At 40.2% G+C, this 25820-nt stretch overlaps 2 protein-coding genes across 10 annotated transcripts in view; one reads left to right on the top strand and one right to left on the bottom strand.

Moving 5' to 3' along the window:
• The first annotated feature begins 1689 nt into the window (after positions 1–1689).
• On the top strand, positions 1690–6114 carry CD180 (CD180 molecule). The gene is given in 5 exon segments (XM_027883810.1): positions 1690–2089; positions 2092–2263; positions 2265–2556; positions 2558–3251; positions 5915–6114. Coding segments are annotated over 5 exon segments (1758 nt in total).
• Positions 6115–6318: 204 nt separating this feature from the next.
• MAST4 (microtubule associated serine/threonine kinase family member 4) overlaps positions 6319–25820 on the bottom strand; it is a 276825-nt gene continuing 257323 nt past the window's right edge. For all 9 annotated transcript variants that reach the window (XM_027882167.1, XM_027882177.1, XM_027882185.1 and 6 more), the window contains 11 exons: positions 24351–24452; positions 20811–20933; positions 20454–20566; positions 18893–19020; positions 18558–18790; positions 17270–17470; positions 15778–16007; positions 15238–15360; positions 14188–14324; positions 13315–13496; positions 6319–12471 (listed from right to left, as the gene is read on the bottom strand). In XM_027882167.1, coding sequence (XP_027737968.1) covers positions 8600–12471; positions 13315–13496; positions 14188–14324; positions 15238–15360; positions 15778–16007; positions 17270–17470; positions 18558–18790; positions 18893–19020; positions 20454–20566; positions 20811–20933; positions 24351–24452 — 5444 coding nt within the window. In that variant the 3' untranslated portion in view covers positions 6319–8599. The remainder of the gene's footprint in view (positions 12472–13314; positions 13497–14187; positions 14325–15237; positions 15361–15777; positions 16008–17269; positions 17471–18557; positions 18791–18892; positions 19021–20453; positions 20567–20810; positions 20934–24350; positions 24453–25820) is intronic.

The following is a 25820-nucleotide window of genomic DNA, read 5'->3' as shown; positions in this document are numbered from 1 at the left end:
ACACTGCCCACCTGCATCTCCTCAGCCAGAGACAAGCAGAGATGTCGTTCAGCCTCAATATAGAGTTTCAAGTGGACAGAACGACCCGTGCTCAGACCATTCCCGAGGGCTCACAGAGATGCACCTCAGCAAACCCCGACAGGCCACGTGCTCCTGCCCTCAAGGCACACACCTGCACTGTCCCCTACACATCATGGGCTTCAGGCTCCAGGGCATTTCCCTCTGGACACTCAGCTGCTGCCCCTGCTTGTGCTCCTCCACCAGCAGAATTGCTTTGTATCAACTAAAGTGCTCATGCTGGCCAGCTGTGCCACACATGCTTTTACCCACAAGCAAAACGTCTGTGAGGTGACTGGCAGGGTATTGCCAAAGCTGCAGCTTCCATGCAGCCCCGGGACCCACCCTTCCCAGGCCAGGGCTGGCTGAGGAGGTAACTAGTGCTGCACTGACTGTGCTCACACTCCCCACTGCAGCCTGGCAGCTCGGACCAGGGCAGTGCTCCGAGTATTCCCAGCGTTTGGAGCAGTGAGGCAGCCTGTTTCAGGGTGGTGCTTCCCAGACTCTGGTTGACTTCCATGTAATCACCTGACAAAGGTGGGTCAGGCACGTTTAATGAATTTCCCTGGTAGCCACAGAGTAGACTTCTCTGTGTAATACATTGATTTATTTTTGCTTAAATTGAAAATCCTTCATGGGCATTTTAAAGACTAAGCATATCAGGTATGACCTTTTCTTAGCCTGAGCTAAACATTCCTGCTGTCTTCTCACTGCAGTGTGTAAATGCAGTTCATATTCAATTAATGTGACCACATACTTTCTAGAAACATTTTCCAGACCTGTTTGGGTTTTTTTACCTCCTTTCTGTAAGGTTTACTTAAGACTTCTCTTAGAATAAGTTTTGTTACAAAACTCATGACATTCAGAATTTAAAACTACTTTGTAGGAATCCTTTTTTTAATGATTAATAATTCATTCAGAAGAGTAAACAATTCTTGTATGTGCTAACTTTAATAAGAAAGTACTGCAAATGAGATACGCTTTAAATTAGTACAAGAGAGATTCAAGGCATTTGTTTTAAAAACACAGGCCTCAAAACCCCAGGGCTGTCCATTACAAGCCTATGTTGAGGCTTCCTAGGGTTTTGGCTGCTGCATTTTCAATAATTCAAAACTCCGTTTGGGTTTATTTGGGGGTTGTGTTAGTTGTTGTGTTTTTGTTGTTGTTGTTGTTGTTTTTCCCCAAGTGCCATTTATATTCACAGTACATAGCTCTTTCAGCTTCACTGTATGTTTTCCACAGATTACAGCAAATAAAAGCTGTAACTGTGAAGGTTTAGGATTGAGGGAGATTCCTGAAAAACTACCTGTCACAACAGAAATACTCTACTTCATTTTCAATGTTCTGCCTTCACTCCAGAATTCCTTAGAAATTTTCATTTTATTTAGTCGGACATTAAAAACCTCCTGTCTCCCTGCCTCCCACAAATGCCTCCTCACACCCACCATTTCAGGGCAGGTTTTTCTTCTCAGCAGAACCCTGTAATTAAATGTGAACTTAAAAGTACCAGACAAGCATCACTGAAAAAGACACTTTATCATGGTGAAGGCAACTGATCATGAGTTTTTACAGACACGAGGTTCAGCTTGGGTAATCACATATTCCAGGAGAGTTTTGTGGGACAGGCCACTGATGCCGCTTTCTATTGTTTTCTCAAGGTGTCAGATCAACTGGGTGTATGACGGCACCTTTCACAGCAACAGGCAGCTGAAGACAGTTGTGCTGACAGGAAACCTGCTTATGTTTCTGTCTGACACAGCATTCACTGGCCCACATTCCCTGGAGCACCTTGTCTTGACAAAGACAGGAATAACCAGTATCTCTTTCTTTCCAATGACAAATCTGGACAGCTTAGATACCCTCATCTTGGACAGCAACCAAAATCCTTCATTGCAGCTTCTTCCCAACTTTCCCACTCAAAACCTCAAACGTACTGACTTTCAAACGAACAACATATGAGCAATCACAGCAGTAGATGTCCATATTCTGCAGAATATCAGCAATATTCTTCTTGAAAGGCAGTGACATTACATATATTGAACCTAGAGCCTTCCAGTCCCATTTCTAGTTCAGACTTCGGGGGCTGTGCTGATGTCTCTGGGGTCCTGGCAGGGATACAGAACTCCACAACTGAGCCCCTTTGTCTGGGAACATTTTATAGTGAGGAAAAGGATCCCTACATAAGCCCAGATGTTTTACAAAGCCTCTAATATCTCTGTCAAGGATCTCTATTGGCAGTTACGGCATTTCAGAAATCTCAGTGCTGATACATTTCAGTGCTTAACCAAGCTCCAAAAACTGGATCCAACCCAAATCCACATCCCTGCATTGCGCCCTGGCATCAGTGGCAGGAACTTGCTAGCAGAGTTAGTTCTCATTATAAACTCCTTTAAGCACCTCTGCAACATCAACTCTGCTGCCTTCCCCTCCCTTACCTCACTTCACATCAAGGGCCTGCAGCTGGGCTCTGGCTGTTTGAAGAAACTGGCAAAGCTTCAGCACCTTGAATTTAAGTCAGAGTCATATTGCAAGCTCTAAGTGCTGTAATGAAGCGCTGAGTGGTTTGAGCAGTCTTCCTTACCTGAATCTGAGCCACAACATACAGCTCCATCTGCAGGATGTGCTCATTAAGGACAGTCCTAACCTACAGCTGCTTGACCTAACCTTCACTCCTTTTCATATTAACACTTCACAGGGCCCTTTCTAAAATTTGCATATCTTGCAAGTGCTGAATCTTTCCTCCTCCCACACTAATATGAATATTCAGCATCACTTTCAAGGCTTTGAAAACCTCATGCTCTTGGACATCAGTCAAAACAACTTTGGCTTGGGGATCATGCCAAAACACAATCTGTTCCAACAGCTATCCAATTTAGAGGTGCTAATATTATCATCTAGTGAACTGACAACAATAAGCAACCAAGTATTTCACAGCCTCAAGAAGTTACACGTTGATCTGAGCCACAACAAACTTACTGCATTCAGCACAGATGCATTTTCAAATCTCAAGAGTATCTATCTCAGTTTTGCCAATAACAGGATCCATATTGCACCAGGTGACAAACTAGTGTCCCTAGCTGGCCACTGCATAATCAGTTTAAGTTATAACCCTCTGGACTGCACCTGCTCCAATATTGGTTTAATCACCTCGTACAAGCCAAATCTGAATAAAATAGAGGACCCTGAAGGAACAAGTTGGGACTCAGCTGGCCACCGTCTTGTTCTCCTGTGGGATGAACACAGCAGAAATCATTGCAGTTTTCCTGGCTGTTTTCTCCTGTGGTACCATGTTCATTCAAGGTGCTTTGTATTTCCAGCAAAATTAGCAGCGAATTTATGTTTATTATGGAGACACAGAAAAATATCTATAACAATTGTGTTATGTGGAAAGACATTGTACTGGTTTTGTTTGTGACCTTTGTTTTCTTAACTTTGTAATACCCTTTGTATTATAACTTTTAGAAAAATAATGAAAAAATTAGAACCGAAAAAATAAACTTGAATATAAATAACTTGTCTTATAGAGAAATCCCAGTCCGTACCAGCTTGTATAGTAATGCACTTGTAAAGGGAAGATCCAAGGTCCAATATTCTCTTTAAGAAAAGAAAACCGTACCACCATCACTGTCAAAAACAAACAAACAAAAAACACCAAAAAAGAACCAATAAAAAACCAAATCCCACCTTCTATCAAATATCCTTGAAAAGCAATGTTGTTTAAGAGCTGGCAGTAGTGCACCCCACTCTGCTAAACAGTAAAAAAAAAAAAAACTATCTGTGAAGAACAGGCACAGCATTCATAGTCATGTAAGACATAATGCTGCAGGACTGTCAGAAACAGCCTGTATCACTTCTATGATTTCTTTAAAATATTTCTTTAAAATATTCTTGATCCTTAGAAAATTCATGACCATTGGACCTTGTCTGTGCATCTCCCACCCTGAGGCAGGCTGTGCTCCTATGCTATTTTCTAGACTCCACAATAAGCAGAGACTGGCAACAATTTCATCTTTAACCATAAAATTTGTAGATTTGGTCAAGATCTGTTGGCACCACATTTGCTTGCACAGGGCAAAAAACCCCAATGCCAATAGCTATGAAACATTCCTGTGCCAGCCTAGAGTAGACTGTTCTTTCCAGCTGCAGCCCAGGAGAGAAAACTAGAAGCTGCAGAGAGAGAAGTGCACCTCATCCCACAGGTGCCCCTCATAACAACAGCTACTTCACAGGGCTTCTGGTGGGCATTCCTGGAGTGAAATTAGAGTCTTTCTGCTCCAATGGGATATGCAACAGCTAGGCAGGAATAAAGAGTTATTATTTACATAAAACCAAATCACTTTCCCTGCCATCATATCTGAATAAACCCAGTAGCAAGACAAGAGTATGTGCATCTGACCAAGGATCTAATGGAAGACTGCCGTGCCTGCTCATCTGCCCTGTGTTACCATAAAGTGATTTATGTCACTAGTGCTTTAATAACAGGCTAATACAGATGTATAGCCACAATCTTCTTTGGGGGGTATGACCCTTCTGTCCTATGGCAGAGCATACACCACATGGAGTCATGCCCTGTCCCAGCATGGCTCCCTGCTGTGTTATGCCAGGAGCTGAAGTTGCTCTCTGAGACACGGAAGGCAAGCTCTCTCTCAGCACTTGCCATGCAGGACTCCACATTCAATTTCAGCTCCAGCCCAAAGGCATTTCCTCAGCATTTTCCTCTATAACATGCTGAACTAGCTAAAATTTCTAAGATTAGTGCTGGATTACAAAGTTTTTGCTCATTTCTGATGATACTGCTGACAAGAATCCCAGCTTGGTCTTCTCTGGTAAGAACTACCTCTCAGGAAAAGCCCCTTTTATTGTCTATTAGCAGATCAGACACATACGATGTGTATTCTTGCAGCTTTCAGATGCCTTCACCTCACTGTCACTGCCTTACCCTGCAGCTTCTCCTCCTCCCCTTCGTAGCCATGTGTGCCTCCTTTTTCAGTTGCCTACAAACATGCCCAAATTCGGGGTACCAAAGTGCTGCCTCTCCTCACAGCTCTCTGTATTGCTGGTTCATGTTCCCTGTTCGTGTGGCCACTGCCCCTCTCTGCAAGTGAAGCCCCTCCTAATCCCGTCAGCAGGCACTGCGCTCTAGCTGCCCAACACCAAAGCCGCATGAGCTGCCTCCCCCAAGCAAGCCCTTCTGCAGGGGCTGTTCAAGGGAGAGATTTCTGAGCATATCAAGCTGCCCAAGGGAAGCACATCCTAACTTGTCCTTGGGAGCAAGGTAGGGATATTCCTGAACTCAGCCTGGGGTTCAAGGTGCATTCTCCCCTTCCTCTGAAAATCCAACTGCTTAATTGGGCAGCCTCCACTATCCAACAATCCAGCATGATTGCCAGCGTGCTCACCATCCAAGAACGACCTGCTTCTTCCATTGTTTCCCTCTGAATTCAGGGAAGGCTTCAACAAATAGTGACGTTAAAAAGGGGGCATAACACTCCATAGGCATACAAAAAATTCCTGCAAGTATCAGATAGTAACTGCATGAGATACACAAATATTAGTGACTGGAAACTGCATGCTGGGCTGAAAGGTATTCTGAAATGCCTTTTTATTTAGAGAGAACACCACAGGATTTAACCACCACCGGTTTCTGAAATGCCTCCTAACGTGGTGTAAACACATTTGTAGACTTCACTTGGTGAAAACTCAAAGACAGCTGAGAAGGCAAAATGTCTTCCTGTGCAGTATCTGTTTGCACATAGAGTATTAAGACTTTCCTGAAATCCATCCCTTTCTCTCTGCACAACTTGTTTTAGATTGCTGTATATGGTATGTGTTGTATTTTTCCTCTTTTTCTTTACAGTGTCATCTCTGCTCTATTTGCCTGCAAAAATGCCGTTCATAAGACATCCTGCAAACAACGATGCTGAACAGCACAGAATAAGCTGTCCATCGCCCCCAGACCAAACTGCATTTCCTCATGCAATACCCTCTGCCAGCACATACCTTAAGGGATCCACTGAGTTGGCCCAAAAGAAGAAAAACCTTCCTGCCTCTGAGTAGAGCAGAGATGTGCCTTAAGTTATAGCAGTGAGAGAAGTTAAAGAAAAAATGCTAACACAGCAGTGTTTCATGCTGACTTTTTATTTTGTTATGCAACTGCTTAAGTATAAATAATTGTGTTCAATATATAACAATTATGACATCCATAAGGAGTTTCTTAGAGAAAATAAGACTGCAAACACTTTATTGCACAGACCCTAACAATTTTTTTTTTTTTTTTTTTTTTTTTGGAAGCTGAGAAGTCTACTGCAGGAAGTCTACAAAAGAACACATCAGATCTACAATCACATTAAGACTGACCAAGAAACACAGGCAGGAGGATCTCTTAACAGCTCACTTGTAAAGTAAACACCAACAAACAGGTACTACATAAACACAAGCTTATACACTGTTACACTTCCAAAATGCAAAGAACTTATTTGTCAGAAGTGATAATGAACTATACAAAATATACATAAAGGTATACTGTAAACAAAAGCTAGATCTGCTTTAAAGGAAACAAGAGGATAGTTAAAAAATGCAGAGACTGTAAACTACGAAATACCTTCCAGACAGAAATGTTATTTTGAAGTGCATTAGCATTCATTTGCAGTAACTGCCAAAGCACAGGTGAACTGTAAATGTTGAGACCATTTTCTTTTTAACACTTCTCCAAAATTATTATCCATTGCTCACTAGCTCCTCTGTGAATGCATCAAAGGCAGTATTAATGTTCTAGTGCCACAGTTCTCAGAAGCTGTTTGTGGTATTGGCTTTTCCTGACAGTTTTGCTGTAATCCAACTCAACTTGTCAGTACAATAAAGTTTTCAGCAGAAGGAAATGAATTCTGCACACTGTCTATTGTCACACAAATCTCCAAGTCAAGATTACACTGTGCTTTTATGAACAATTTTCTAGCTTTTGAGACAGAAAGACAAACCACAAGCATTGGTGTAAAAGTAGGGGCCTAGCTCTACTATGGTTACAGAAAACAGAAATAAGCAAAATGACCGTTCTATTGATCCCCAATTATTAAAACCCATGCTTACTGCAAGGGCATTTTGTAGTGCTTCTGTACATGTTTCAAATTTTACCTTTCATCTCTCAAAACAAATCAAATATCCCAACACTAAAACGATTAAAGTCTACATGTTCCACAGTATATAAAATTTAAATAAGGCTTAGCAAAAGTAAAAAGACGGTAACATTCTAGCACCAAATAGCTCCAGCAGGTTCCTTTGTTACAAAATGCTTTTTTTGTAATTACAGTATTTAACTTTTTTTGCATACAAATAAAAAGATTATGTTATGAAATGTATGGAGCTACTTAATGCATTTAGAAATGAATGTGAAACCCAGTTACTTGCTAAAAACAGCAAGTTAAGTCTATAACATAAGGCCCCTGCTATGTATTAAAATGTATCAGATATCCTAAATTTTTTTGAAGATATGATATTGAAACTACTGAAACTGGTTTTTTTTCTTTTTTTTTTACCTTACTTGTCATAAAATAGAAAAGAGCTATAGCATTATGACACTAATTACACAGACCTATATGCCATAATATGTATTCTCTAAATGTATTGAAAACAGGGATGAACGTACTAGTACTACCAGTCATGTGCTTATACTTGTGCCTCGCACTGTAAGGGCCTGAATTTAAAAAAGCTCAAGGAACTTGAGAGGATTGCAGCAAAAACTAAGCACATGGCATGTGCTTCAGAGAGTTAGAGCCTTATCTGAGGTGAAGGTCACAGAACACACTCCCAATAGACAAGAACCACTATTTCACCACAGAATATGACTCTTGCTGGGATGCCCTGATAATTAAGTGGTCTTCCCATAGCTTTAAGGACACCTACTCTAATCAGCCTTTGTGCAGTAGGGAGATGCACTTATGTCTTATGTTAGATCTGGTGAAGCAGTCAGCCAGGTACAGTACTATCAAAATCAGATTATTAAAAATACATGTAAAAACTCACAATAGGTCACCATATTTATTCTGTACTAGTATTTTTTTAACCTCTATTTAGGAATTTTAGTAAGTAAAAATGTGGCCTGGTTCTTTCCAGTCAGACCTGTACTTGTGCATGTCCATGCCAAGTCTGTTTTAATAATTTGGTTTCATATTTCAGTATGGCAAATAAGTGGCTAAGCAACTATCTTAAAAAGGGAAAGAGGAAACAATGCAACCAGCAGCAAAGTAGATATGCTACATTCGACCCCCAAACACATCACTAAGTATTTACAGAGGAAATATTTTCTTCAACAGCTCTTGGCTGCAAAGGTATATTTGTACAAATACTATATGGTAACAGTTTTACCGGTTTCAATTGGAAAGGCATTTTGAAAAAAGTCCTCTCTTTACATATCCCCTTGTATTGTTTCTTCAGTGACATGAAAACTTTGCCGCACAAACACACGACACAGTGCTGGTTTAAAGGCAGTACAACATATTGAAATTGTTTTAGCTAGTGTTGAATTTCCACTTGCCAGGTCTTACAGTTAACAGGATTTTTTGTGAGCACTGCTCCGCGAAGCTTCCTTTCCTCGACGCTGCCGGATTGAGTCTTTGTCATCTGAAAGTGCGCTAGGGCGGTCAGGTGTGGCTGCTGACCTGGATAAATCTTTACCTACACTCTGTTTTCTTGAGGCAGACTGCTGAGCCAAAACGGTGTCTTTTCCCTTTACATCCACAGTGCTAACAAAAAGAGGCTTTTCTTGACTTCCTGGTTTCCCCCCAAGATCTGATGCAGGGTAGTAGGCTTCTGCTACAATAGCAGCACTGTGCAAGGCCATCAATGAAACACTTTTAGTCATTTCTGCCTTACTGCTCCCTGTGGAAGAGGTGCTTTTCTTATTTAGTTCCTTGCAAGTTGCAGGAAGCTCAGGTGAGCCTGCTTTAACCTTTGCTGAAATTGCATCACTCTTGGCGGAAGCCAAAACAGGTACTTCTTGCCTACATTCAGAGAAATTGGATGAACAAGTCAGCGGCTTTCCTGGTATTGCAGCCACACGACAAGAACTCTGCCCGCTAGCAGCAGACAAATGTTTTATTGCAGTCTGCTTATTTGCATCCTCTGGCTGTTTCTGATTAACTTGTCCCTTCCCTTTTATATCTTGAAGGCTTTTGCTACTTGTGGTCACTTTTTCTGCTCCTTTCCCTCTGGCATCATAGTTTGGAAGACAAAGGGTGGGCTCTACTTTCCCACTGTCAAGCTGAACGTAAAGTGCATCAGTGCATACTTTTCCTTCGGGTCTTTTGTCTGTAGAGATCGTCTCATTACTAGGATTTCTGTCTGCCTCTTTGTTCCGCAAGAGGCAATCTTTCACAGTGGAAAACTTTGGAGATGTGGTTTGTTTTTCACTGAAGTGAAGTTGCTTTTGATCAGCAGATTCCCCCAAGCCTGCTGGTTCTTGCCTCTGCTTAGAACTCTCTAGGCCTGCTGGTAACAGGCCCACAGCAGAGGATTTGGCTTTGGTGTCAGGGGTGGTGCTGCTCATTTGGAGGGTGGTGACTGAACCATGATCCAAACTCACAGGTCTTTCAGCCTGCACATGCTCACTGTTGATTCTTCTTGAAGAGCCTGGAACAGAAGAAAGGTGATCTAGTACATTTTTACTGGCGTGTTTCCCATCCTTCCGGGAGCTGGCAGACAACTGAATAACAGTTTCTTTTTCTTTTATTGTTGGAGTGCATGGTTTTTGTGACAATGTCTGTTTATCCAAGGATTTAGACTTAGAGGAACTTGTATCAGAGGCTGGCCTGTGTTTATTAGTGCTGCTTTCCACACAGGTGGCAGCAAGTTTCACATGTTCTTGTACACCTACATGAACTTCTACAGTGCAGTGTCTGCTTACCGTGTCTTTCACAGCAGGTGAGCCTGAAGTGTTAATTTGCTGCCGAGGAACTTGGCTGGACTGTTCTCTTTCAGCGGTTTGAAGCCTAGTATCAGCAAGTGGTTTATGATCTTTCTTTCCTAAATCTTTGGCATTGTCCTTCTGCACAGAGGAAACTGGTGCCAGCTTCTCAGTTTTATCATCGCAATCTTTTGAGGGTTGCACAGGCCATTTGGAAGGAAGAGCTTCACTCTTTGACTCTGAAGTAACCTTCTTGAATTCAACCTTCTGCTTGATTATGTCCCTTTCCACAAAACTTTTACCAACACTGCTGTCATCTTTTCCTAGCTGTTTCAGTGATTCTCTGCCATCCTTAGGCTGTGCCTTTGGGGCAGCTGGCTGCATTCTTCCTTGCATCTGAGGTGGAATGGCAAATTCAGCACAACTTTTTTCATTGCTTTTGGAGCAGCTTGTTATGAGGACATCCGAGGCAGATACCTTCACAGATGACTCCCTGATCACTTCCACCTTTGCAGGGATAGGCTCACAACCTCTCCGGGCTACTGACTGTTTGGCAGGCAAGTCCTTCTGTACTTGTTTCTCTTTTCCTGTAGCTTTTTCAGGAGTGCTTTGGACAGCAGAAAGTTTGGAGTATGTCTGAGTAGTTTTAACACTCTGACTTTGAGTAACACAAGACTTTGTCTCCACTGAATTGTCCTTCTGTTTTGAAGGGGAGGTATCTTTCTTTTGAACAGCTTCAATAGCAGAAATACTGCCTTTAGTAGCTGGACTAGAAACCTTTTTTTCTGTCACTGCTTCTGCAGCCACAGGGATAACTGGTGGATTTGGAGACCCCTTGCCTGTGTGCAGAACTTGAGGCTCTGCAATGGTGACTTTGCCAGATTTTGAGTAGCTTAACAACTGCTCTTTCTGACAGGCCATTTCTGTCTTCCCACCACTACCTTGTGGCCCTGGGGGTTTAGAAGATCCCCCATCACTGCTGGTGCTCTGCCCTTCTGGCAGCACACACAAAGGAAGTTCAGTCTTTGAAGCCTGTGGACCAGAAAGCAATGCAATATCTAGTGTGCCTTCTATCGGCTTGAGACAGGAAACAGACCTCCCATCAAGTTTATATTCTGATGGACTTTTTCTGACAGGAGCATCAGTGGAAATAAGGGCTGGTTTTTCCACATTCATGTCTGCTCGGCCACTCAAGGTCTTAAGAGGAACAAAAGGACCTGAGTTAATCTGAGCAGCATGTGCACTGCCAATAAATGCTCTACTATCTGCAAATGCAGTGGAGTCCTGCTGCATGTTCATGGGTCTGCCTGTAGTAAGTTGAAGGCATTCATGAACATTAGATGTCAGCTTGGGTTTTAGCACTGGACAGACAGTGTCATCTTTTTCTTCAATGGACATTTTCTTTCTGAGATAATCAATATTTGCAAGTTTACCATCTAATCTTTCTAATTTGGCAAATTCTTTTGTTGGTACAATTTTATCTGTGTTTTCTCCCCTTCCATTTAGCATCCTGTCAGAGGACTGAGGTAACACATCCTGCAGTGTACACGGAGGAGAAATTCTTTTGAAGTCGTAAGAAATATGACTGAGTTCATTAGGGGGAGGCCCTTGACACAACATCTGTGCATCTAAAGCAACAGCATCATTTGATCTCAAGTTTGCATTCTTTTGAAGGGTGTCTTTGAGTATGCCACCAGCCGACTGGGTCTCCAAAGCAACAATTTTTGTTTCAAACTGATTTGATCTTTCTAATACCTTTTGGAATGCTTTTTTGTCTTTTTCTTCCAATCTTAAGGTATTGGGATTTTCTGGTTCATGGCTAGATTCATGTATAGCAGCATTTGCTTTTTCAGCAAAATCTTGTTTTTTCATTACTACCTTGACCTTCAGCTTCTCTCTGTCTAGCTCATCAATGGATTCTTGCCTACCTAGTTTTCGGGAGATGGGTCGTTTCAAGCAGCCCTGCTCTGCAGGCCTGACTCGTGTGAGTGATGGCACATCACATACATTCTCCTCCAAGCTCTGAAGAGTTACTTCCCTTTGAGATAATTCTTTATTCACTTCTTCCTGGGTCACTTCCAGACTATGTTTTCGTGAACTTAAGTGTTTCTTATCACTGCCATAAGAGGGTGCAAGTTTCTCTTCAGACTGGACTCTCTTTAACAGTGGAGATCTTGGTGGCTCTGCACTCTTTGGCCTGACAATATGCCTTACAATAGTTGGAGGTGAGTGCATTTTGCTAGGAAAAGATTGAGCTATTTTTGTATTTCCAATAGAATGTCCCAGCAACGGTGATGGAGATCGCTGAGGAGATGTTGGCTGGGGTGTCGGAGAAGGTGTCCGTGCAAGAGGAGAGAGGGGAATGCTGCCAGCTGATTTGCGTCTTCCCGATCTGTATCTTTGCCCTCCAAGCTTTGGACCCAAGCCATGGAGAGTGCTGGGTCTTATGTGTCCTGAACCAGCTGGAGAATTGGGAGCACTTGAACTAGGGGAGCTACTCTGGGAAGAGTTAGTACCTACAAAAGAACAAAACCACAAACAAACAAACATAAGAATAGGAAGACTTCTTCGATCTTCTAATTTCAATCTTCTGTCTAAATGTTCAACGAGAAATAGCAAAAAAATGTTCTATTCCAGCTCCTGCCACAGTGTTCCGAAATCTGAAGAGTTTTAAGTGGCTGGGTTGTAAACCCTGCATCATTCCAATTATGTTGCTATTTCTCTCTTTTCCCCTCTTTCATCATCCCCTTTTAAGTTATCTCTTCCTTCTACTTAAATAGAATGCTTTCTGCCACTTCAAAGCAATGATCAAAGCTTTCCAGATTATTTACCTTTGCCAAGGGATTGTACAACAGCAGTCAACTTCTAGTACACACTTCAATTGTGACAGAAGTAAAAGAAGAAAAAGGGGGAGGCTTCTAGGAGCCAGAAAATGCATATTTCAGCACTCAGACAATCTTTTCAATATGCAATAATCTGCATTCATGAGTGCCCATGCTAGTTCCACTATGTAGCAACTTACCTCAGTTTCACCCTTTTATCAGTTAGCCTCTGCTAGGCAAGATTCTCCTTTTTGCTGCAAATTGGGATTTCTGGACTGAGACTTTTACAGCTGTTGGACTGAGATTTAAATGCTGGGACAAACTTAGAACACACAAATCCTTTTTATGTGCTTCTGTATCATAAAAAAACCCTTTGATTTGCATCAGGAATGTTTTTCCCTATTTCAGACTGTTTAATGACTATGCTTGCCAGAGCTGACTACTCTTAGTACTGAGTGTATCCAATCTGTGGGGGTTCACAGAAAGCACAATACCCTTTAAGTCCTTTTCCTCTGCCCTGCACTCCTTCACACTCACCTGATGGAAAATCAGGAGTGGAACGGTAGCTTGGGGTAGGAGATCTAGGAGATAAGCTGTGGGTTGGAGACCCAGGCAAGCTCTCCCCAGAAGAAAGGGATCGGTTCAGGCAGGAAAAACTTCTGCTGGTATGAAGAAGAGGCGAGGGCTGCTTTGCCAGCTTTTTAAAGAGAGATCTTCTCCTTGTGTGAAAAAAGCACAGCATTAATCGTAAGTTAAGATGCACAGAAGATACTATTACTACAGGCAAAACTCTTGCAAGCTGACATTGGTTTCCTCTCCCATTATGAAAATATTAAATCTATCTTTATATGAAAGCAAACCACACTGGTGAGCATGAAGTTCAGAAAACATTCTGATTTGCTAATAGGTGGAATAGATGCTGTAACTAAATCTATTCATACTAAAATTTATTCACTTTATTTCAGAAGAACAATTAGCTCCTTATGAGTATAAATCTTCATTTGCATAATTTAGGAACCCACCAAAACTGAAGGAATACCTATAAAGTATTAGTGATGTATTTACAAAGCATACATAAACTTATTATCCAACTAAAAATGTTCAAAAACTTAGCACTAGGAAGTTTAATTAAACAAGTACAAAAACATAAACATAAAATAAGATGCCAATTCAGTTATTAACTTTTTCCTCCATATCTATATGTGTACCACGCAAAATGTTTAGGTTATTTTAGCAGATCCAGTTTAAGCAAAACAAAATTAGAAGGCCACAGAATCTCAGAGAAGAACATAAACCTATGTAGAAGACAAGACAGAAAGCTGTATTAACTTCATATTTAAAATTTATTGTTAGGTACATACAAACACACACAAGGAAATGCATTTACCATGAAAGCAAAGGATTACTCACCTCTCTAAACTCTCCTTCTTCTTGGTCTTCTTACTGCGTCTGACCATTCGGCTCCTGTAGCTGTTTCGCCTGGCAGGTCCTGTCTTGATAGAAGTATTTTCAAAAGGAGTTGTCATTACTGAGACTTTGTTGCCACTCTGCCAAAACAAAGGAAGATGCTTTAAGTGTGAGTAATATGTGTAACACAAGACAACTTGGCCTTGAATTCAATCTATGCCACAAACATGAACGCAACAAGAAAGAACTCCAGCATCAGAGTAAGAGCTATTAGTGCAGGGAACCCTATGCAGACATTGCCAGGCACATCAAATAAACGATGATTGGAAAGTTCTCCAATTTTGCCACGTTTTCTAACTTCCTCCATTCCAGATTCAGAATAAGAAGAAATTCCCATAATTTTAGCTGGACAGGAGGAGACCAAGGATTGACCAAGACTGTAATTTTCAAGATGAAAGCTTCTACAGAAAAAAAATCCACAAAGAACAGTCGTAACTGCGCAGTGGTCCATTCACTGACCGTTCATGTCTCAGGATATCAACACTTACATCGATGAAACAGACGAGAAAAATAAAATCTTTATTGTCAATCGCAAAACATCCTTTTATCTTTTTCAAAAGAGATAACAAATATAATTAAGCTAAGCTTTTTAGCACGGATTGCACAGATTACTCAATAAATAAGATAGGTATTTTCTGTCATTATAAAATGACAAGTATCAATCATAAAAAGTCTGCATTACCTGATGAAGACATAGGCATTCAAGCAAGTGCTTGAAAATGTCAGGTTTTTTGAGAGATAGACACCTCTTTGTGTCACTGCTTCAAATTTACTTCAGCTGTCTCAGCATCAGTGCCAGGCTATGGCAGAAAAACTGAAATCATAGCAGGATATATGAAAGTAATTGACCTTTCTCCAGATCTTTGGCAATTGCAGATTAGAGTTTGTACTTCCAACAACCATAAAATCTAGTAACTAATCTCAGTGAAACAAACATAACTCCTCACTGGTGAAAACAGCAATCACTTTGTATCCCAGTTGTCCAAGAGTTACCTTTAACAACAACTCAATAACTTCTGTATGAACAAGACCGTGCACTGGCTCTCCGTTGATATGAGTAATCAGATCTCCAGCTTTTAAACCTGCCTGGTAAGCCGCACCTCCTTCTTCCACGTTCTGAAAAACCGAGATGAAGAAAATGTACAGAAAGTTAACTCCCTTTAACCTTCATTCCTTCAAGAGTAGACTTTGTTTAATGAACTTTCTATAAAACTAGTTGGAAATGAAGAAACTTACAAAGTTACAGACAAGAAGACAAATACATCCACCATCAACTACTTACTCAATCTTTATATTTAGATGGAGCTGGAATGGTTTCAAAGCTCACTGAAACACTGTTGCAACTGGTATTAAGTAAGCTTTGTAGAGCAGGGCAGTTTTCATGCATGGTAAGAAGGGGTGGAAAATTGCTCAGCATATCATGATTTACAGTAATTGTCAACAAACAGATGTCACAGGTACCAAAAAAAAGTGAATAAACCATTACAGTTTTCTGTGGTTGTATATTGTTTAAAAAAAAAAGTATTATCTTACCCAAACAATATGGTGCACAGTGTAGATATCGCTGTCACCTACGTACACCCTGATGGCTCGGATGGTGAAGCCATACTTTTTCCCTGAACTGTGAATTACAATCGGTTGATGAGGACTTGCAGAAGCAACTGATGAATCACGGCTGGGAGATGAATCTCGGGATGAAGAAAGATCAGATGATAGGGAATGAGGAGACATAGGACTTCCCAAAGGAGAAACACCAAACACATCTGAAAGAAAACAATCTGTGTATTAGAGTACATTCTGAGCACACACAAAGTTTGCTTAGTTTCATGACACTTTTGTGTCAAAATATGTAATTTTCTTTGTATAAACATCCTCTCCTCCTCCCCTGGTGTGCATATTAGTGAATGAGAAGTTTAACCAACAACCAGATATTAGAACTGAATTTTTTTCCCTGTAGTGTAAACTGGATTTTTTAAATTCAAGGTCTACTTGCTAGATATAGACTGCTTTTTCCTTTCAGACAGGAAACACACGCATTTCTAACTTTCTAAGAACAATTCTCAGCCTTTTCCTAACAAATATTAATGAAAAGAAAAGCAGAGTTTGGTAGCAGATGTGACTGTGAGTACATCCAAAACCATACCCCAAATTACCCCAGCAGTGCTTAACAAATTGCTAGCTGTTTTCTTGGTTTCAGCTGCATACAGATACAGATAAAGACTACTGCAATTAAACCACAGTATGTACTTGATACCTAGGACAGTAACTCGATTCTTGTACCAAGCCTCCATTTCTACATTCTGCTACATCATGTAAAACCACAAGAGTTTCTTGCAACAACAGTAGCAATTACAACTTTATTTTATTTTATTGTTTTAAATGTACTGTGTTTGTGCAAATGTGAATACAATTGTACTCATTTGGTAAGTCTGGACTTTGATTCTGAACCATGAAAAAGTAAAGCACCTTTGCTTCATGTGAAAACACTCAATGCTACTGTTATACTTCCACTTACTTACAGCATTATTTCTGGTTCCAAATTTTGATCACCTCATTTAAGTTAATGTAGTACATTTAGAAGCCTACATGCTATTTCTGTTCTTGTGATATTGCTCTCCTGTTTATCCGCTTTTCTTATGTGGGACGAGAGAGAATGAGTCATCCTGAATGCGCTGCTGTAACCAACATCCATTACTGGAGTTATACACAGAGAGCCAGTTAAAACTTAAGCTACAACCCTGCTGTTGGATGGACCAAGGACTGAAGTCGCATGCTGCTGTCCATGCACACAGTCAAAAAAGTCACTGCTAAGTTACATTTCTGCCTGTCAGAGAAGGCCCCTTAACTGTAATGTGACCATTGTAACTTGCTAACGACTGCACCATCTAGTCATGCAAGTGAACAAGAGAAACAAAAATGTGCGACACAGAATACATTCTGGACTCTCCAAAATCTTGCATTTGTGTCATAAACCATCGTAACATTGCATAAGTCAAACATTTTGACCAAAAGTATGTATCTCTACCTCCTGGGATCATGAGGGACAAAGCACTTGCAGAAAGGGACTTTGTGACTTTTCCAGAGATCTTCTTTTTCTCTGTGCTTTCCAATCGCTGACGAGCAATGTGAGATGCAGCTTCACCAGCTGTCTTTGAAGCATTATCTGCACTGTCCACAGTCTCGCTTCTTCCATTTATTTGATCTAAGTGTTCCGAGAAACTGCCAACTGTATGAAGAAGGGATAAACACACTGAGGGAAAACTGGGGGGGCAGGAAGGGGGAATGGTACAATTGTGGAATACAAATTTTTCTGTTAACAAATTCATAGAACTACATTACAGAAATCTAAGTAATTCTTGCAGACTTACAGCAGCATACAGTTTAACAGCATGTATTGAAGCAACAGGTTTATGTAGTCACTGACTAAAGTAAAATAAGATAAAAAAGCTGAAGCAAGTCTTCTCTCTCAATATGCAGCGCTCACCTTACAGAGCTTAACCATACATTTATTTTTCATGTAAACTACTTCTAAAGTAAACAAAAGGCTACAATCCTACATAAGTTGCTACCAGCCGAACAAATTTTCTAAAATAATTGAAATACTAAGTGTAATTTTTTTAAATTATTAACTTTTGCTTTTATTACATGGGTGGTTTTCTATCACAAGGAGAAAGATACCAAGCACCACTAAACTCAGTATTACAACCACGTTGGTCTTAGTCTGTCACAGGTAACGAACTTCCACAATAGTGAAGAGAATAAGAATCACAACGTTTCAAACAATGAAAATAAAGGCCTCACGTCAAGTGAACATCTTGCATAGGTTTTCATCAAAAACTCAAACTTGTCACAGAAAGCCTGCCAGTTCTGAAAGGTTTACATCACTGAGATGTCTTAATTAAAAACACACAGTGTTGTAGCAATGCATGTTAGAAAATAGCAATATGGTAGATTCCTTGATGACCAAAGATCACAAACTTCAGTAAGAATAGATATAAACATAGTTCTTAAAGTGTTAAACACTCCTTTTCTTCACAAAAGAATTCTGCAAAGGTTCTATGATCAAGCCACCATTTTGTTCACTTGCCTAGCAACCCTCTAGAATCAGAAGAGGGACACCAAATCATGTAGTTTCTAAAAATGTTGAAACTTTCCCATGTTTTCATGAGATTTTATTAGCTCAAGCCTGAGCACAAACCATATCCCTGTTGGATGTCTTTTTTTAAAAACAATTCTGATGACTACTACTGTAAAACAAAGAAGGTCTGTTACTGTTTCTCATGTAATCAGTCAAGAGACCTACTGTCAATTACCTGAGAGTGTGGAGCTGCTAATTGTACTTGCTGGAGTGGTTACTTCAGGTTCATCTTGCACTATTTCATCATTCACAAATGCAGACTTTTCCTGGTCCTCCCGAGGTCCCACTGAGCTGGTATAATCGTCCTGTACTCCTTCAGCTGATACAGACAACTTTGGAAGCAAACCTGAACTGCGTTGCTGCTGGCTACTCTCAGTCTCAGATGAGACAGATGTAGATACTTGTTGTCTGCATTAAAAATAAGCAAACTGTCACGCAGTTACTGAGATGAGGCGGCCTGCTACCTGGCAAGCAGGATATAGACCCATTCCAGGACCTCCTCCTACTTACATTTCAGAATATTCTGAACTCCAGCTTAAAGATTCCACAGAAGGCAATGTTACATTTTTTGTTTTGTCTCCTGCATCTTCCTTATCTTCACCTTGTGTTTGAGTGACTCGATCTATACTACTAAAAACCTATTACAGACAAAGAAAACCCCAAAAATCAATTCATCACTGACATAAATTTGATACAAAAAAGATAAGCAGGATCTATGATTCTATGATTCTAAATGCTTATACAGTATTTCAGAGTGCAGAGTTCAAGCTTCCTGAACCTTTTCAAATTTTCAGGAGTTTGTGTTCTTAAAATGCCTTCCTATTTGCATTCTTGGCTCCTCACATATGAATACACAAATATAGCCTGTTCTCATGAATTAATCACCTTGCTCCTCATTTCACAGCGTTAACCAAGCCAGTACAAACAAAATCCAAAGCCTTGGTCCTTCTCAGTCACAGGATTAATGTACACCTTGGATTAATTCACAACCATAATGCCAAGCAAGATCAAAAATCCCTAACGCCCAAGAAATTGTCTTAGTGTCTACCAGTCAGGTGGGGAAAGCAGAAAAAATAACCAGAATGTACTTGAATTCAAGAATAAATACATGCTTTATTAAAAATGAACTCTGATCACTGGAAGTCTGTTATTTGCTTAGCTGACAAGCAGCACAAAGTCTGAGAGATACACTCATAATGCATAATTGCATAATATTATGCAATGACATAACATTAACCAATCAATTACTGTGTAACAGAGCCTTCAGTAGGACAGATGTTCCCAGAACCACAGAACAACAGTGAAAAGGACCACTGTAAGTCATGTTGTTCAATCCCTCTGCACAAGCAGGGTCACCTAGACCTGGTTGCTACGGACCATGTTAAGAAGCTTTTGAAGATCTCCAAGGACGGGGACTCCACAGAGTAAAGGAGTGTTTCTTTGTCTTCAGATAGAACTTCCTGTCTCTCAATCTGTGTCCACTGCCTCTCATCTAAGAGAGGTATACTACCTTTTGGACAGTCAGTTTCACCTTCAATTCAGAGCACTCAAATCACTCCTTCAAATCCACAATTCTCCTTGACCGAAACACATGCTAATCACCACCTTGTTTTTCTCCTTCAGTCTAATGTCATTAAATTAATAGGTACTGTAGGATAACACTGTAATCTTTGTTATGATATCATCTGCAAGATACCCAGGACACAACTAGAGCAACATGAAAACTATGTACAGGAAAACCAGTGTAAAGACTATGTACTAGCATTTAACAGAACAATTCCCCTAAATTTTCTGTTAAGTCATCATGAATTTTCTACAGAAAATACTATCATTTTTTGTATAATTTTCCGTTAGTATCTTAAAAGATTTAAGAATTAACTTTCCTACAGGATCTTCCCATCTTTTGATTTACTGTTACTCATTTTATTCTTGCCTGATTTCAGTTAACTTCACTGTTTCTTGAAAAAACAATGCCCTATTAATCTCTTGTATATTTATAATTTCCAAACTCCGTTATAGTTGAAAAATGTTTATGCACACAATACATTAGATTACAGTAATTTTTACTTACTTTTGAAAATCTGTGAGAACATGAGGAAAATTGTCTTATCTCCAAATTAAAATCTTCATCATTGGTATCATCTTCTTCTTCTGTTTCCATATGGTGATATTTCTCAGAACGAGCTACAGACAAGGGAAATAAAATATCTGAATTTATCAGGAAGAATGGATACCAAGCTTAAATATTAAATCAAAGTCTAATTTTATTCTTAAGACTATTTCTGCTGAGATGTCAATCCACCAGTGAAACTGCAAGTTGCCAGTGATTCTGATAAAGAGGCTATTAAGCAGTAACCAGGAGTTAAAGACAATGATTATTTAAACACAGCATTCATCACCTTTTTATTTAATACCATAAAACACCTACTGTCAAAGTAACTTGTATCATCTTCAGACTCCAACTGTGGAATAAATTCTGCTTTCTGCCTCAGCAAACTATTCCAGTCAAGGCTCCTGAAGAACTGATGCTGCTTTACTTCATAGGCACCACCTGGGGGAACCAGAGAAAAACACTGAGCAATCCATACCAAATCCTCTAGCATTAGCTGAACTAAACCCTTGGCCAATAATGCAAACAATCATAGAAAGGCATTGTCACCACTGTACGCACGAACATCTACTACCCATTTGCATTTGAATATCCTAAACCTGTCTGAGATCCTCTCTGTCTCTGTTTTATTGTGGCTATTCTTCAACAGGGGTGGCACTGTTTTATTATTTTCCCCCTTCTAACATTTCTATTTTTTTCTGGATATTTCTGTCAGCTACACATTAGTCAGAATCATCAGACATAGTAGTAGTTACAAAAATATAAATATGTGCACTAGATGAGTAAGCACAAGTTATAAAATAATGAAGAATTATTCTTAATAGTTGCTCAGGATAAATACTATTGCTGACCTAGAGATCCTTTTGGTGTTTTATGGCAGTAATACACAATTCTATAGGAAGTATCTTATCAATTATCTTCTCATTGATTACTGCCTGCTGTAACGTGTGATATAATGTGTGTTTAACAATTTACACTAGTTTTAAGTTAAAAAACAATTATAAGAACAGAATGGAATACTGGAAATTTTGTTCTGGAAAGATGGAAGATGATGTCATTAATAAGCACACACCTAATTCTAAAAACTGAACAAATAACCTGCAGCAGCAAAACCTGCTGCCAGGTTGAATGTATTTGGTTTATCTGTATTTGGTTTATGGTTTTGGTAGTGGGGGGGCTGCAGAAGTGGCTTCTAAGAGAAGCTGTCAGAGGGTTCCTCTACATCCAACAGAGCCAATACCAGCCAGCTCCAAGATGGACCCACCACCAGCCAATCAGCATTATCTGGGATAATGTATTTAAGAAATACATTATTTCCATAATGTATGACAGGTATGTATTACTTAATATATACCTACTGCACAACAGCAGCCAGAAGAGTGGAATGAGAACAGATGAGATGAACAACCCTGCAGACATCAAGGTCAGTGAAGAAGGAAGGGCAGGAGGTGCTCCAGGTGCTGGAGCGAGATTCCTTCACAGCCAGTGGTGAAGACCATGGTGAGGCAGTTGTGCCCCTGCAGCCCATCGAGGACCCTAAGGTGGAGCAGGTGGGTGCCCCTTTAAAGGAGACTGTGATCCCATGCAAAAGCCCTTGCTGGAGCAGGCTCCTGACACGACCTGTGGCCCTGTGGAGCTCACCCTGGAGCAACTTTGCTGGCAGGATTTGTGACCCAATGAGGAATTCATGCTGAAGCAGTCTTTTCCTGAAGGACTGCACCCCATGGAAGAGACCCACACTGGAGCACAGGAAAAGCATGACAAGAAAGGAGCAGCAGAGACAGTAACCCCCATGTCCTGTCTCCTAACCTGCTCAGAGGGAGAAGTAAATTACTCAGAGGAGTGAAGGTGAGCTTGGGTAGAAGTGAGGGGTGAAGGGAAGGTGGTTTTAGATTTGTTCCTATTTTCATTATCCTACTCCATTGTTAATTAGCAATAAATTAACTTCCCTGAGTTGAGTCAGCTTTCCTCATGAAAGTAACTCCCTTTCCTTATTTTGACCCATGAGCCTTTTGCATATTTTCTCCTCCCATTGAGCTGAGGAGGGCAGGGACAGAGCAGCTTGGTGGGTACTTGGTGGGCAGCCAGGGTCAACCCAGCATATTGATAAAGCTAGTCTACTCCTGAATATCAAGGCTAAGTACAGAGAGAGCCATAGAAAAACTGTAAAACCTCCAGGATTTGTTTCTAAGTCAGTGCTATGATTTCTAGGTTGGATTCTTTTCTGACTGCACCAGTGAAAAATTCACAGAAGCTAAATCTTCCCAAAGGAGACCAAAATCACATCTCATCATAAGTCACTAGCTAAGGAGTATTTCTCTGAGCTCAGTAATGGGATTTTACATCAGAATTTTATAATTCTTGATTGGTATCAGATACTCCAAACCCAAAGAAGTATTTTCAATGTCATTTTCCTCCTTCAAAACTCTTCCTTGAACTTGCCTACGCCACTAAGGTCTCCTGAGCAAATAAACAATTACAATTTTCATGAAGTGTTATGCAGCTTGCTAATATGCAATAAATTGAAATTCATGATGGAACCTGGGATAAGCTGTGCTATTTTTCAGTGCCTATCCTAAACCGTCACTGCAGCTTCCATTTTTGTGAGCTGCTTCTAACACAGAACCCACAACCTTCCTGAAGTTTCTAAACCCCAGGCTTGAAAGAAATGGCTGCCTCATTTCTTTCTTCAGACTGTCAACTCTTAAAAAGACCAAACGCTTTAAAGACATCAGTCCCTAAATGAGCACCACAGGTGCTCCGCGTGATGGCACTGACCATTTCAGTAGTTAAGCCACACTCACTCTAGTCAATTTACTTTCTCAATCAGCTGTAGCAACAGAGGCAGAATTTGCATTCCAATTCTGGCACAGCCTCTCACAAGGTGACAGTCTTGAATTAACCCCGTGTTTACCAGGCAAAAGCATCCTGGCAATGAACCAATGCCTGGAAAGAATATACTTAAGACAAGAGAATAAAACTAGTTGTGGATTTTTATTCTGTCTTTGGCAGTGGTGCCCTCTGCAGAAGAGGAAGGTAGCATGTGGAGAACATACTGAGGCATGACACCTTCCTCACTCTTAATTTGTTCATCACGGGGCAAGAGACCACAATAAACTTTGCTGGATGCCACTCACTCTAGATCATCAGTTCCAGAGAAGTCAAAGGGCTGTTCACACAGGTCCCAGACATTCAGGAAGGGACATGCAGTTCATTAATCTCAGTCCCATCACCACATCCCAAAGGAAGCCAAAGGATGACATGTCATTTGGGACCAAGTCAATAATACTCAGGGCCTGGATTGTACTCACATTTCCCCCAAGCAGCTGTGGTAAGGCCAGTTATGAACTGATTCCTAAAATATAAAAATATGTCTGACCACTGGACTCAGTTTTGCAAGGTATTAGTGCTTGATGAATGAGAACGACAATAATTTCTGAATAACTAGTTTGAGGGCTCATCACTCATCCTAAAACCTGGAGGAACTGATTTGCCAGCTAAGATACTTGTGAAAAAGGAAGCCTTCTCTATTTCTGTGTTTAGTTATTTACACTGTAATAACGAAGAAACAGCATCCAACGGCTGCTTTGAAAAATCTGTTATACTTATCAACTTAAGAGTAAATGCAAATGAGAGCATGTAAAGTCTCAAAAAACCCAAATAAAGAACAGTTATCCTGTTAAGTTCATATTACCAGTCCGAATCTATAAAATACCATTGGTTAGAATAGAATGTTGTCATACAGCTTGTCCTGACAGAAGTTTCCCAAGTAAAACAAACAGATGAACAAAAGCTCCCAATGCTGAATACAGAAGCCATTTCAAGAACATTAACAATTTAAAATTAGTGCCTCCTAACCTGTTCCCAGTCTTTCCAAAGGATTCTGCCTGAGCAGCAGGGTAATCAGATCCTGGGCATCTGGAGGTGGTGCTTCATCCTTTTCAGGCCAGTTGATTTCATCTAAAAAAACCCCAGAAAGTTGTTTGTTATTACTTAAGTCTGATACCAAAATTCAGCACAAACTGTGTGAAAGCTCTCATCATCACCTAGCAGCAAAGCAGAGTTAAGGCAACTTTTTGTGTTAGATACCAATTACTTCTACTTTTATACTCTCTATACAGACTCCATAAACATATTATGTTCCCATTTTCCTTATAAGTATTCTTTACCCCAAAACAGCATTTAGCAACAAAATAGAAAAATGCTTGGCTCATGGAAAACTAGAGCAAAAGATGCCTCCACAAATGCAATATATTGCAGGTTTTAGACAAAAGTCTGCAGAACTTTCTTGGAGGGTATAAGGTTTTTGGCGACAGAGAAGCAGAACATTAGGAGCTCCGGAAATACAGAAGGCTGTTAAGGATTTTGTTGTCATTATATGATCTAGACTTCTCCTTCAAAATAATCATAACTGGAGAAAAAATCATCAGAAGCTACACACAAGTTTAACCTTTGTATTTCAGAGTTTAAGGAAAAGTATTGAAATAAACAGGCATGAAACATAATCTGTTTCTGGAGCAATATTTTCAACTCCTATCACTTTTGGCATGTAAGTTTACACTGAGGCCTCCCACAGTTTTCCTTGAGGGAGAAAATTTGGGGGCAGGAAAGGCAACCTACGAAGAAGACAGTGGCAAGACTTACAAATATGTATTGCAGCCACAGGGCATTCAGAATAAAAACATAATTTGCTCCTTGTGTTAATTAAACAGTTCATTCTTTTTGCCACTCAGGCCTCAGCATATCACAATTTATAACATCGTTATAAATCCACAAACAGCTAGGATGTTGTATAAAGGGGTCACAGGCACTTCAATACAGTTTACAAACAAGCCTGGCTTTCAACTTGGACAGAGGAAAGCAAGATGAGTATAAAAGGGGATTTGTCGCGTTCTCAAGAGAATAAGGAAGCAGAGGTGCATTCTTAGCTTCTGGACATTTTAAACAGACCATAAAACAGACAGGGAAATAGTAGCAGAGGTGCCATTTTGTTCAACTTGTGTCATAAATAGAGAACCTCTACATCTATGCATCTGGGAAATTCATGGAAACAGCAGGTAGGATAATGAACAAGTCTGTTTAATTATCATTCAGTTTTGTCACAAGCCATATAACACTTAGGGTCAGTTTGCAGGTTAAGATCTTAAATGTTACTGAATTTTAAATGGAAGAAGAACAGCTGCTATAGAAATAACAATACACTACAACAATCACCAATGAAATCATTAACAATCTGTGAACTGAGTTTGTTTCCTTCTCTTTCTCATTATTTATTATTTGGGAGACATTTGTTTTAGAGTTTTATTACATATTTGTTAATTTCTTCTT

This window comes from Empidonax traillii, unplaced genomic scaffold (genome assembly GCF_003031625.1).
Source record: "Empidonax traillii isolate 1590-97213 ecotype Southwest subspecies unplaced genomic scaffold, ASM303162v1 scaffold8:size5222938, whole genome shotgun sequence".
Classification (NCBI taxonomy): Eukaryota; Metazoa; Chordata; class Aves; order Passeriformes; family Tyrannidae; genus Empidonax; species Empidonax traillii.
This window is presented reverse-complemented; position numbering and strand designations above follow the sequence as displayed.